General features: G+C 55.8%; 1 protein-coding gene across 1 annotated transcript in view; it reads left to right on the plus strand.

The window, feature by feature from the left end:
• Obscn (obscurin, cytoskeletal calmodulin and titin-interacting RhoGEF) overlaps positions 1 to 13,145 on the plus strand; it is a 142,391-nt gene that overhangs the window by 94,697 nt on the left and 34,549 nt on the right. The window contains 24 exon segments of the mRNA XM_038326509.1: positions 703 to 1,070; positions 2,055 to 2,931; positions 3,528 to 3,806; positions 4,544 to 4,622; positions 4,868 to 4,986; positions 5,186 to 5,383; positions 5,940 to 5,972; positions 6,174 to 6,272; positions 6,392 to 6,610; positions 7,113 to 7,173; positions 7,491 to 7,561; positions 8,349 to 8,471; positions 8,604 to 8,626; positions 8,629 to 8,745; positions 9,416 to 9,439; positions 9,441 to 9,596; positions 9,598 to 9,618; positions 9,775 to 9,857; positions 10,310 to 10,483; positions 11,339 to 11,495; positions 11,933 to 12,049; positions 12,152 to 12,316; positions 12,465 to 12,623; positions 12,813 to 12,990. Coding sequence (XP_038182437.1) covers positions 703 to 1,070; positions 2,055 to 2,931; positions 3,528 to 3,806; positions 4,544 to 4,622; positions 4,868 to 4,986; positions 5,186 to 5,383; positions 5,940 to 5,972; positions 6,174 to 6,272; positions 6,392 to 6,610; positions 7,113 to 7,173; positions 7,491 to 7,561; positions 8,349 to 8,471; positions 8,604 to 8,626; positions 8,629 to 8,745; positions 9,416 to 9,439; positions 9,441 to 9,596; positions 9,598 to 9,618; positions 9,775 to 9,857; positions 10,310 to 10,483; positions 11,339 to 11,495; positions 11,933 to 12,049; positions 12,152 to 12,316; positions 12,465 to 12,623; positions 12,813 to 12,990 — 3,900 coding nt within the window.

Below are 13,145 nucleotides of genomic sequence, written 5' to 3' on the forward strand. Positions count from 1 at the left end.
AGACCTCTTCTGAAGCTCCTTGTAGTCTCTTCTCAGTCTGCTCTGCCTTCCAAGACACTCCCACACACCAATACTGTCTGCACCCCGACCCACCCCTGCTCTGAGCACCATCCTCGAGAGGCTCCCTCTGCACCAGGCACTTTGACCTTCTCCTACTTCCCTGTGCCTGAGGTCCCACCCACACTGAGTCTCCTGTCCCTTGTCCCATGCTCCCAGACCTTCCATTGGTATTGAGTCTATACTTTATCAGCCCTCCTTCCCAGAGCCCCTCGGTGTTATGCATATCTCCTCCACACGCTGTCTTCTGAGCCACATTCTGTACTGGGGTCTCCTCCTCTCACATTCTGAGCCTGCCCCATTGTGAGCATATCCTCTCTATGCAGTGTTAATGTCCCTGCGAGCCTGGGCATCTGTACCAGCAGCAGTGCTGAACAGGTGGAAATACATCTAATTTTATTTTGCTGAGCGATTCCCTGTCCAGTGACTGTGTGCCCCTGGCAAGGGGTAGGCTGAAGGGGGAAAAAGTGACGGTGGGGAGCTGGGTCTTGGAGCATCTCAGAACAGATAAGGTTCCTGGTGCAATTTGGAGAGCAGAGGTCCAGAAGACCACATCCAGGCTGTACCCCATCCAGCAGCAAAGGCAGGTGCGGGGCTGCAGCTCTGTCTGACCTCACCCACTGACTGCCCTGTTGCCCTCCACAGTGGTCACGACCTCTGGGGATGAGGTCCCCACACAGCCCAGCCTGCCCCCTGAGGCAGCCCAGGAGGGTGACCTGCATCTGCTTTGGGAGGCCCTTGTCCGGAAGCGCCGCATGAGTCGGGAGCCCACACTGGATTCCATCAGCGAACTGCCCGAGGAGGACGGCCGTGTGCAGCATCCACGGCAGGAGGCCGAAGAGACAGCCCCTGATCTCTCTGAGGGCTACTCCACAGCTGACGAGCTAGCGCGCACAGGAGAGGCTGATCTCTCACACACCAGCTCTGACGATGAGTCCCGGGCTGGCACCCCTTCCCTAGTTACCTACCTCAAGAAGGCTGGGGGTCCTGGGATCTCACCCCTGGCCAGCAAGGTGAGCCTCCTAGTTGGCATGCAGGAGAGGGTTGGAGGAGGTCTCAGATATTGCATATCCATTTCTGTGCCTTAATCCCATAATTTATCCATCTATTCATCCATCTCAATACCATGTACCTGTATATGCATGCATAGTCTTACCATCCTAACGTCCATCAGCTGACCTGTCATTCACTCTCCCCTGTCCTTGCATCTGTCCATCTATCTGTCCATCTATTCATTCTCGACTCACCATCATTCCATTTGTATATCAGTCTCTCCACCCATCCAACCATCCTCCTGTACATCTGTCCATCCGTCTGCCTATTTGTCCACTCATCTGTCACTCCTGCACCTGTTGAACCGTTTGGTCACCTACCCGTCGGCCTGTCCCCACCCACCTGTCCATGCATCTACTATCCATACCGCCTGGACTTATTTTCCAGCTTATCCGTTCATGTTCCCATCTGTTTACCCAGGCATCCACCTCTCCGTGGTCCACTCCTCCAGTATCACTTGTTCTTCCCCCCCACTCACCCATTTACTCACCACCCCCCATCCACAGTTCATTTGCTCGTTACTCCTGTATTTGCTCACTGGCTTATTTACTTTTCTCCTGACTACATCCCCACCCATCTACCCAACTGTCCTTCCATCCGTTCATCCTCCCACTACCCGCTCAGCCTCATAACCAGCTGCCTGCCTATTTTTTCTTGCCTTCGCCATTCACCTCCCCGCTTACCTACTAAACAGTTACAGCTGAATAGATGGGCCTGGCCTTTCTGGTGTTCCCCACAGTGCTGTTGGTCCCCATCTGGGTCACTGCATACTGGTATTTCTAGGACGAGCGTTTGCTTTGGGGAGCAGACAAAGCAGGGGTTCAGCCAGCACCTGGGCAGCCACTCCGCTGGAGGCAGATGGAGTGCCGGAGGGGTACAGGGCCTGGAGTGTTATTGGTCGTCATTTCCCAGTCTTGCTCTGACCTCACATCCTGTGTCCACAGCATGCAGCCCAGGTTGCCACCTCTGTGAAGCCACAAAAGCAGCAGGAACAAGGAGTGCCCGGGGGCTCACTGCCGGGAGACTTGAGTGCAGCCGACTTGAAGGATCCATCCCTGGACAAGGCAGCTGTGAAGATCCAGGCTGCCTTTAAGGGCTACAAAGTACGGAAGGAGATGAAGCAGCAGGAAGGGCCTGTGTTCTCCCGGACATTTGGGGACACAGAGGCACAGACTGGGGACGTGCTACGCCTGGAGTGTGTGGTGGCCAGCAAGGCTGATATGCGGGCCTGCTGGCTGAAGGACGGCGTAGAGTTGACGGACGGGCGGCACTACCACATAGACCAGCTCAAGGATGGCACCTGCTCTCTGCTGGTCACTGGTCTGAGCCCCACTGACACTGGCCGGTACACCTGTCAGGTGAGCACCAAGTTCGGCCGTGTGAGCCACAGTGCCTGCGTGGTGGTCAGTGGGACAGAGAGTGAGGCCGAGAGCTCCTCAGGAGGCGAGCTGGACGACGCCTTCCGGCGGGCAGCGCGGCGCCTGCACCGGCTCTTCCGCAGCAAGAGCCCAGCTGAGCTTTCAGAGGAGGAACTCTTCGTCAGCGCTGATGAAGGCCCCGCCGAGTCAGAAGAGCCTGCAGACTGGCAGACATACCGAGAGGACGAAAACTTTGTGTGCATTCGCTTTGAGGCACTTGAAGAGGCCCGCCGGGCAGTTACCTGCTTCCAAGATATGTTTGCCACCATGGGCATTGGGGTGGAGATCAGCCTGGGAGAGCAGGGACCCCGGGGAGTGGAGATGCGCATTGGCAAGGTGGCTCCCACTGTCACCCCCAGGGTGCCGCTAGCCAAGACACCTGGCCTGCAGACTTCAGATGCTGGTGAGCCATGGGCCACAGTGGCATGGGGTGGGGGTGGCAGGGCTTGGCCTGAGAGGGTAGAGGGAGAAGAGGATGGGGGCTGAAATGAGGCAGAACCAGAAGGGAGCTCTGACTGGTTGTCCCCCAGGCTGTGGGGGAACATGGCAAAGACACAACTTTGAGGTTAGACAGTTGACTGTGAACCTCAGTTTTATCTTTCACTAGCGGTGTATGTTGAGGTCCATTCTGTATGGTAGTTTCTGTGTCAGCTACTGGAAGTAAGACAACTTCACCATGCACTTGAGTCTCTCCCAGGCCACGAGGAGGTTATAATGAATGACCCTCAGTCCTGAGACTTCTCCCTAGTTTAGGGTACCTGAGGTTTAAACTTCAAGCCTGTGAATCCTTTCTGTCTGCACTCCTCTGCCTCACTGGGAACCAAAAGAAACTTCTAAGAGAAGGATGGAGAGAAGCTCAGAGTGTCTAGCTGTGGAGTTTAGGGAACCTCTTCTAGGAAAGCCTGCTGTGTCACACACCACCAGCCTGCATGGGCGTGGCATCTGCATGTATGGGCATTCCAGGGTTAACTCTCTGTACCCTCTGCCTGTCTGTGCTAGCCCCAGTGTTCCTGACTGAGCTGCAGAACCAAGAAGTACAGGATGGATACCCGGTAAGCTTTGACTGCGTGGTAACAGGCCAGCCTGTGCCCAGCGTGCGCTGGTTCAAGGACGGGAAGCTGCTGGAGGAGGACGACCATTACATGATCAACGAGGACCAGCAGGGTGGTCACCAGCTCATCATCATGGCTGTGGTGCCAGCAGACATGGGTGTCTACCGCTGCCTGGCAGAGAACAGCGTGGGCGTCTCCTCCACCAAGGCGGAGCTTCGTGTAGAGCGTGAGTGCTGGACTGAGCTGGGTGTCTCCCGGGTGGCCTGGGTGCGGTCTGATCACCTCCCAAAGACTCTGCCTCCTAATACCAATACCACTCTGGCTCTTTTTTTACATTGTATGTGCATGTGTATGTGCGCGTGCATGCGCGCACATATGTGTTTCTGTGTGTGTGCCATGACACTTGTATGGCATTCAGAGGATAATTTGTGAGAGTTGGTTCTCTCCTTCCACCATGTGGGTTCCAAGGATTGAACTCAGGTCATTAGGCTCGGTGCAAGCACCTTTACCTGCCGAGCCATCTGGCTAGCCCAAGATTAATGTTTTAACATGTACATTTGTAGGACACAAACATTGGATGTGTAACAGCATAACTGTAGAAAAATCTAGTCTCTCTTACTATATCCTGGCTGGAAAGTCCTCGGCTTGTTGGTTTTGAAGCCAGTATTTCTTTAACCCCTCATGGTATTGTAAGATGGAACTGGACATCCTGCCTGTGCTGTTGTAACTCACGGAGACAGCAAATTGTGTGACGCCTGTAGTTTGTTGGGTCAAAGAGGCCTGCAGTTAGTTAGAGCCTGGAAGTGTCGGCCCCGTCACGGGAGGGTACGCGCAGCTGTTGCCCTTCTCCAAGCTGAGTACGGTATCTCCCTGTAAGGTTGCACGGTCAGAGCCTCATACAGCCAAGGCGGCCCTGGTGCACTGTGCTTTAGGCCTGTCCCTGAGTCACGCTTTCTTCTCCAGTGACCAGCACAGACTATGACACTGCAGCAGATGCTACTGAGACCTCATCGTACTTCAGCGCCCAGGGATACCTGTCCAGGTGGGGTCCCAGGATCTCTGAGGAGGCAGCCATTGCTGCTGCCTGGGGCAGGGGGTTAGGGTCCTTGGATTGACAAGCCAATTCTCGGGGACTTCCACCAGGCCCTGGTGGCTCTGCTTCCTCTGTCCCGCAGTTCAGGAAACTTCAGGATCCCTCCATGTCTGACATCACTCCTGGGACCCTCCTGCCTTGAACCTTCTTACTTACTGCTTTATGGGCGTTCCCTTGTTTGTCCTTCCTGACAGCCGGGAGCAAGAGGGGACCGAGTCAGATGAGGGGCAGCTTCCCCAGGTGTTGGAGGAGCTGAAAGACCTCCAGGTGGCCCCTGGCACACGCTTGGCCAAATTCCAGCTCAAGGTGAAAGGTGAGGAGCTGGCGAGGAAGTGGCACTGTCTTACTTAACAGAGACCGAGTCCTACCAGCCACAGTTGGGAGGGGACCCCAGCCAGCATGGCTGGTCATGTGTGTGTCCTTTCTGAATAAGGAGGCCAGCACCCTTTGGTCTCTGAGGGACCTTGCTCAGGGTCTTCTGTCATCACAACCACCTGCCTTTGTGTCCCCAGGCTATCCAGCCCCCAAACTGTACTGGTTCAAAGATGGCCAGCCACTGACCACATCTGCCCACATCCGCATGACTGACAAAAAGACCCTGCATACCCTGGAGATTGTCTCAGTCACCCCGGAGGACAGCGGCCAATATGCAGCCTACATCAGCAATGCTGTAGGTGCTGCCTATTCATCGGCCCGGCTGCTAGTCCAAGGTGGGTTCCTCAAAGGACTGGACAGAGCTGACCCGCTACCCTATCAGACTTGGGTCCAAGGCTTGAGGTCATTGCTCCAGTGAGCAGAGACTCGGGTGGCCAGAAGTCATCCCTGCAGGGAGCAGGTGGCTATAGCAGCCTTGAGGCTCCTTCTTCCTGAACATGGGAAGTAAATTCCAAACTTGAACCAAACCTATCTTGCTAGGAGGGGCCCAGTGCTACCTGTGGCCTCTTTTGCCAGATCTTGGAAGATGCTGCTCCCTAAGATGCTGGGTTGTTCCTGTGCCTATACATTTGTTTGCAGATCAAGGCTACAGGTCTGGGGAGGCTGGGAGTAACAAGAACGGGTTAACAGTATGTTATCTATCAGGTCTGTGTGATCTGTGGCCATCCTCATGCTAAGTGGTGACTCCCACAGCTCTCTGACTAAGGTTTCAAGAGGTTTGGGTATCTTTGCCCTGGGAGTGGAGCTACCAGGGCAGCTCAGCACCATGTATGGGATTAGAGATCAGAGCACCTATGAGTGTTTAGTATCTGACTCTCTCTGTGTTTTCAGGTCCCAGTGAACCAGAAGAGAAGCCAGCATCAGGTGAGATAGCTCCAGATGGGCACAAGAGGGTGGTAGACCCTGGTCAGGAAGCCAGAATGGATGGACCTGGGGCTGGCTATTGTGGAAGTGTGGGTGGTCAGTGCACATAGGTTTCAGGGGATCCTCTGGGATTAGCACACTGGGGTGGGGTGGGTTTCTTTTATGTCAGGGGGTCCTTATGGGTTGGCCGTGTCATTCCAGATGTGCACGAGCGGCTGGTGCCACCCCGGATCCTGGAGAAGTTCACCCCAAAGAAAGTGAAGAGGGGCTCCAGCATCACCTTTTCAGTGAAGGTGGAAGGTGAGGCAGCTCTCCTGGAGAGGCTGACAGCCACGTACTGCCTGTCCCTGGGGGCAGGCCCAGTTCCTGGTGGGGTTCTGTTTCTGTCAGGGATGGACTCACTGCCCTCTGTTCCTCAGGACACCCAGCCCCCACTGTGCATTGGCTCAAGGAGGAGGCAGAGAAGGGAGTGCTGTGGATTGGCCCCGATACCCCTGGCTACACTATGGCCAGCTCTGCCAAGCAGCATAGCCTGGTCTTGCTGGACGTGGGCCGACAGCACCAGGGCACCTACACATGCATTGCCACCAACGCTGCTGGCCAGGCACTCTGCTCTGCCAGCCTGCACGTCTCTGGCTGTGAGTGAAGGGTCAGGGGGTAGGCAGGTACATATGAATGGGAGGGGACCCAGAGCTGGGCAGTGCAGGCTCACGGACTTCTTAGAGCATGCAGATGTTCAGCCTTTGTATTTCTCATCCTTCTGTGGTATCAGGACACCTCCAGAGCACATCCGGCCTCACGGGTGTAGGGGAGTTTGGTGTGGGGCTTCAGAGTTTCTCAGGTTCAGCACTCGCCCTGCTCTGTATGTGGGGACGGGTTTCTAGGGTGAGCTGAGTTCTCTGCTCCAGAGCCTTGCTCAGTCCCCCATAGACTGGCATTCGGAGGGTAGACTCATGTTCGTGGTTACCATTGAGGTGACCATGGTCAGGAGCAGGACAGTACCATTTCAGAAAAGTGCCTGCTCAGGGCTCAGAGAACAGAGTCTAGGTTCCTGGGGCAGCTCAGATGTCCTGAGTATGTCTGAACCTGAAACTTCAGAGTCCAGGACTTCATGCTGATGGCTCTCTGCTCTCTTGACAGTAGCCAAGGAGGAAGAGCAGGAGAGAGTAAAAGAGGCCCTCATTTCTTCCTTCTTGCAAGGGTGAGTGGATGCTATCCAAGGCCCCAGGGCCAAGATCACAGAATAGGTCTGGGAACTGGGCTCAGGACAGCTATGCTGGTGGAGATCACCCTCTCTTGCAGATAGACCAGTTCTGGCTTGCACAGGGTGTGCACTTGGGCCCCCTTTTTTCTTCGCATGCCTCAGTTTCCCCAGCATAGAATGAGGGTCTCCCAGGGTCCCTCTGATGTGGAGATGATGACTGATGTCCTAGACCTTTGCCTCCTGCTCAACGGTGGAAGGTGGGAGACGGTGGTAGCTCCTACCTCAGGCCTCTCAGGATGCCCCTGTCTCCACAGGACGAGCCAAGCTGTCTCAGCCCAGATGATGGAATCTGCAGGTTTTGCTGATCTTGCCGGGCAAAGGAAAGGTACGGGTGGGATGGGCACTTTGAGCACCCTTCACCCCGAGCCAGGCCAGGTGAAAGGGACGCTGCTGGCAACGGTGCTGGGTCAGTGGTCTCCTGTGGCCTGAGCTTTGGTTGGAGTCAGAGCCATCTATGACTCTGTAGATCTGGGAGCTATGGGATCCCCAAGGGAAGTGTAGCCTAGATGCAGCGCTCATATCAAATGGGCTGTGGAGGCCAGCAAGCCAGGCAAACAAGAGCAGAGGTGGCATGGGCCATACCCCAGGTCCTCCACAGCCTGATAGCCAAAGTCTGAAGCCTCTGCCACTTTGTCTTCCCTTCTTTTCACCCTCTACCCTGTAGCCATGCTGGTCAGCGTATCCACTGTCCATAAGCTACCTGCCGTTTAACTGTGCCTACCATCCCTAGTAACTGTCTGGATCCTGGCTGTGTTGTCCAGTCCCCGATTGGCTGCTGTCCCTTGACTGCCCAGTGGGTACCCTGCTGATCCTCAGCCACCCCTAGTGTCCCTCAGCTACACCTACTGTGTCCCCTCTGTCCGGACTTGTTCGCTTTATTCTCAACCACATTGGCTGCGTATTGACTCAGACCGCAGCAAGCCTCTGTCAACGGCCGGCCTCAACACCCCTGTCCTGGAGGCTAGTCTCCTTTTCAGACCCCAGCACCATTAGGAGGCCTGGTCTCCTGTGCCTGGCATCCCCCAGGGCTAAAATTGAGCCTGGAGTGCAGGGGGTACTCAGTAGACACCTGGGGGAGGATGGTTGCTTAAGGGTCACTTTTGCCACCCCAGGGGAGTCCCTGGCGGCTGACGAGGCCCATGGTCACCTGTCCCTTGCTGAGGTGGGCACAGAAGAGTTCCTGCAGAAGCTCACCTCACAGATCACCGAGATGGTGTCGGCCAAGATCTCACAGGGTGAGGAGCTAGTACGTGTCCCAAGGGGGCGGTGGGCCCAAGTGCTCTTGAGCAGGGCGGAGGACTGTCCTGCCTCCATGATCTAGAAAGTGGCTATTTGGGGGGGGCATCACCACCCTTGTGCCCATCCAGCCAAGCTCCAGGTGCCTGGAGGGCGGACAGCGATGAGGAGTCCAAGACACCATCTGCCTCTCCTCGGCACGGCCGGTCTCGTCCTTCCTCCAGTGTTCAGGAGTCATCCTCAGAGTCAGAGGATGGGGACTCCCGTGGTGAGGTAGGTGGGTCAAGACCCTTGGAGAACACTCTGGGGAGGGGACTCCTTGAGGGAAGGTATAGGGATGAGAGGCACAGGTCAGAATCCCAGGGAGGAGGTCTTGGAGGAGAGCGAGTTAACACCACAGGCCCTCAGGAAATGCGTTCCTGGCTGAGGGCAGGGTACTGGATGAGGAACTGGGTCCATTCCCCAGGGATCCCTGGAGACTGCTTCTCCTGAGTCCTCCTCACGCCTTCTCCCCTGCCTGCTCCCTTTTCCTTCTCCCATCCCCCTCTCCCTCTGGTTTGTAGCAGGCACCCCGTAGGTCCCAGGCAGCAGGTGGACAGGTAATAGTATGTGAACAAGTAGTATAGGCAGCTCCAGCTAGAGACCCTGAGGGTGCACTGCTTTCTTTCGGGGGAAGACAAGGGAGAACATCCACATTCCTGCTGTTTGTATGGGGTTGAGAGCCAGTGTCTGCACTAAATGTCCCCAAGATTCCTGTCCTGTGTTCTGGACTTGACAGGTTTGGCTGATACCTTCTTGGGACTTCCTGACTCAGCCTCTTCCCCAGGGTTTTGTGGAGACTTCTCATCTTCCCTTCTCTGGTGGCTACCAGGGGTACTGATAGGCTAGGTCTGCAACGCCTCCCCTTCCCCGCAAACTCATGTCCTCTCTCTGCCCCAATCAGATCTTTGACATCTACGTGGTCACAGGCTGACTATCTGCCCCTGGGGGCAGAGCAGGATGCCATCATTCTGAGAGAAGGCCAGTATGTGGAGGTCCTTGATTCGGCCCATCCTCTGCGCTGGCTTGTACGCACCAAGCCCACCAAATCCAGCCCTTCTAGGCAGGGCTGGGTGTCGCCTGCCCTACCTGGACAAGAGGCTCAAGGTAGTTGGCTGGGAAACTCAGTGAAGAGGGTCTTCAGGTCACCAGCCCAGAGGACTCTGGCATTGTTGTTCCCGTTTGGAGGCTAGGAGCCCCCAGCCTCTGCAGGGGCAGATCCAGGGCCCAACCCGCCTCTGACAGACACCTGTTTCTCACCAGCTGTCTCCTGAGTGGGGGCCCACTGAGGCCTCTGAGTTTCCTGGGGAGGCCGTGTCTGAGGATGAGTACAGAACGAGACTGAGGTGAGTTTCTGTGGAACTTTCCCTGGCTGGCCCGCTGCCCATGGGACCTGTTGCCTGCCTCTTTTAGGGTCCAAATGGAGTTCTGACCATTTTATGGGGGCCTGTGAATGCCTACTCTACACTGGGAATGGGCAGAGGTCGAGAACAGAGTGGGCACCAGTTTGACTCTGATTCCCGCAGCTGGCCTCTCATGGGCTATGCCAGATTACTTCTGTGGGGGTCGCGGTAGTCATGTGGAGGAGTAGTTCCTCACGGGTACCACTCATCCCCTCTCTGAAAGTTGACAGAGGGGTTCTGGTAGCAAGAAGTGCCCGAATCCAGCAGTTGAGAGAATGGGGCTACGAGAGAGTTGGCATTCCTGTAACAGCGCTGTTCCCAGAGCCTTGACAGGGGCAGGAGCCTGTGGCCACTGGAGCCCCCAAGTGCCCCGTAATGGCTTCTCCTCCTGCCAGCTCTGTCATCCAGGAGTTGCTGAGTTCAGAGCAGGCTTTTGTGGGCGAGCTGAAGTTCCTCGAGAGCCACCACATGAAGCACCTGGAACTATCTCCCCGTGTGCCTACAGCGGTGGCCAGCCAGAAGACAGTCATCTTTCGTAATGTGCAGGACATCAGCCGTTTCCACAGCAGGTAGGAGGGTGGGACTGCATACAGGCACGTGTGTCTATGAGCACCCAGCTCCTACTGCAGGCCAGGTCTCATGGCAGGGTGGTGGAAGGGCAGGAACGGAGGAAGAGGGAGAGCCTGTACTAGTGTGTCACTAGGGTAGACCTTCCCTTTCTGAGTATCTGGCTCATGCAGGATGAAGCCCTTGCAGTATTCCTGCCTCTGACAAGTGTGTGCACAGCCATATGCATGTAGATTTTCATGCGCAGGCACATACACACACACGTGGCATGCGTGTGTATAGGCATAGCTGCCACATTATGCATGCACATGTGCTTGATGTGGATGTGCATATTTGCACACACATGAAAAACTCATGCGTACATCCCTGCTCAAGGATATAATATATATATATATATATATATATATATATATATAAAACATTTCACATCGTGTACATATACATGCTAACGGTACACACATTGTGGTTGTCTAATATGTGCACTGTCACACAAGGCATACAAGTACACACGAGCATACATATACTGTATGCGCCAGTACTGAGATTCATGCCACACCAGAATGTGCACACCACGTTGCACATAGACAATGTCTGTACATGTATGTGTTCACATTTGTACATGTTTATGTGTATAGGCATGCATACTTTTAGAAAACCTGCATATGCTATTGTACATGTGCACACGTGATATATGTGGTACTTGTGCATCGGCAGATGGGAACACAACTGTGCACTTCTTGCACACATAGCTCAACATACTCTCTGAGGGCTCAGGCCCTGCTAAGGCTTCTGGCCTTGAGGAGAAGGCCTGGACTGGTAGGTGGAGGGAGGCGCTGACGCTGTCCCCTTCGTGGCAGCTTCCTGAAGGAGCTGCAGTCCTGTGACACAGATGATGACGTGGCCATGTGCTTCATCAAGAACCAGGAGGCCTTTGAGAAGTACCTCGAGTTCCTGGTGGGCCGCGTGCAAGCTGAGTCCGTGGTTGTCAGCACCCCCGTCCAGGAGTTCTACAAGGTGCTTCCTGTCTGTCACAAGGCCACCCACCCTACTTGCTCCTAGACCTGAGCTCTTGCCCAAATGCCCTTTGAGGTATAGCTCTGATGGTCCACATGGCTAGCCCAAGCTTGTCTTCCTCAACCTACCTCACTGCCTGCCCCACCACCCTGCCTGAACCCTGGCTCAGTGGGGAGATGCTAGTAGGAGTACCCACAACTTTGCAGTCCTCAGTCGTTACGTAAGCTGCTCAGGCCCTATGCCACCACCAGTGAGATGGTGACCCAGTGACCCTCGTGCAGGGCTGTGTGTCAGCACCCTTGGTACCCTGCTCTAGCTCACAGGGGACATAACCGTGCCTAGGGAGTTCAGGGCCGTGCCTGCAACACCCCTGCAGTGACTCTAGCCACCCAGGGACCACACATTCATGCGCAAAACCACTTCTGTGGCTCCTACAGAAATATGCAGAAGAGACACTGGCAGCCAAGGACCCCACGCAGCCACCGCCACCTCCACTTCAGCACTACCTGGAGCAGCCAGTGGAGCGGGTGCAGAAATACCAAGCCTTGCTGAAGGTGATATGCTCCAGCCTCGTTTGTGCAGGCTGCACCTGTTGAGGGAGGGGGATTCCTGGGTTCCGAGCATCCTGGACTCATGACTCTTGACGCTCACCCCAGGAACTGATCCGCAACAAGGCCCGCAACCGGCAGAACTGCGCGCTGCTGGAGCAGGCCTATGCTGTGGTGTCTGCCCTGCCGCAGCGCGCCGAGAACAAGCTGCACGTGTCACTCATGGAGAACTATCCCGGAACTCTGGAGGCCCTGGGAGAACCCATCCGCCAGGTGGTGCCGTGGGATGCTGGGGGGTGGGGCCCTGTAGGAGGCTTTTGGAGGTGGGAGCCTGTAGATGACTTCATGGTTTCAGTGCGGAGTGGGATACGTGGGTGTCATGGGGGAGGCTTGGTTGACCAGAGTCCATTCACACCTCTAGGGCCACTTCATAGTATGGGAGGGGGCACCAGGGGCCCGGATGCCTTGGAAGGGCCACAACCGGCATGTCTTCCTCTTCCGAAACCACCTGGTGATCTGCAAGCCCCGGAGAGACTCTCGAACCGACACCTTCAGCTACGTGTTCCGGAACATGATGAAGGTCTGTATGTGCAGGGGCTGCTGAGGGCTCTGTAGGCCAAGTGGCTGTGCCATGGGTGGAGTCCCGTTTCCCTCTCAGGCTGCGGCGTGGATACTGGTGGCTAGTCCGTTGGCCAGTGTGTCCCTCCTGGGTTATCCCACATCATCCGAGCGTGGTCACATCCTCCCTACTGATGTCCTCTCCCCACAGCTGAGTAGCATCGACCTGAATGACCAGGTAGAGGGGGATGACCGTGCCTTTGAGGTGTGGCATGAGCGGGAGGACTCTGTGCGCAAATACCTGCTCCAGGCACGGACCGTCATCATCAAAAACTCATGGGTGAAGGAGATCTGTGGCATCCAGCAACGCCTGGCCCAGCCTGTATGGCGTGAGTGTCCTTTGGTGGGGCTGGGCCATAGTGGTCAAGATCAGATGGGGGACATGACCCTTAACCCTAGGTGTCCAGCTTGGGTGCACCCAGGCTGCGGAGACCCTGAGTCTCAGGTAGTAGGGTGACACTGCCTTGGCTCTTGCCTACTGGGT

The sequence above is a fragment of the Arvicola amphibius genome, chromosome 4, assembly GCF_903992535.2.
Source record: "Arvicola amphibius chromosome 4, mArvAmp1.2, whole genome shotgun sequence".
Classification (NCBI taxonomy): Eukaryota; Metazoa; Chordata; class Mammalia; order Rodentia; family Cricetidae; genus Arvicola; species Arvicola amphibius.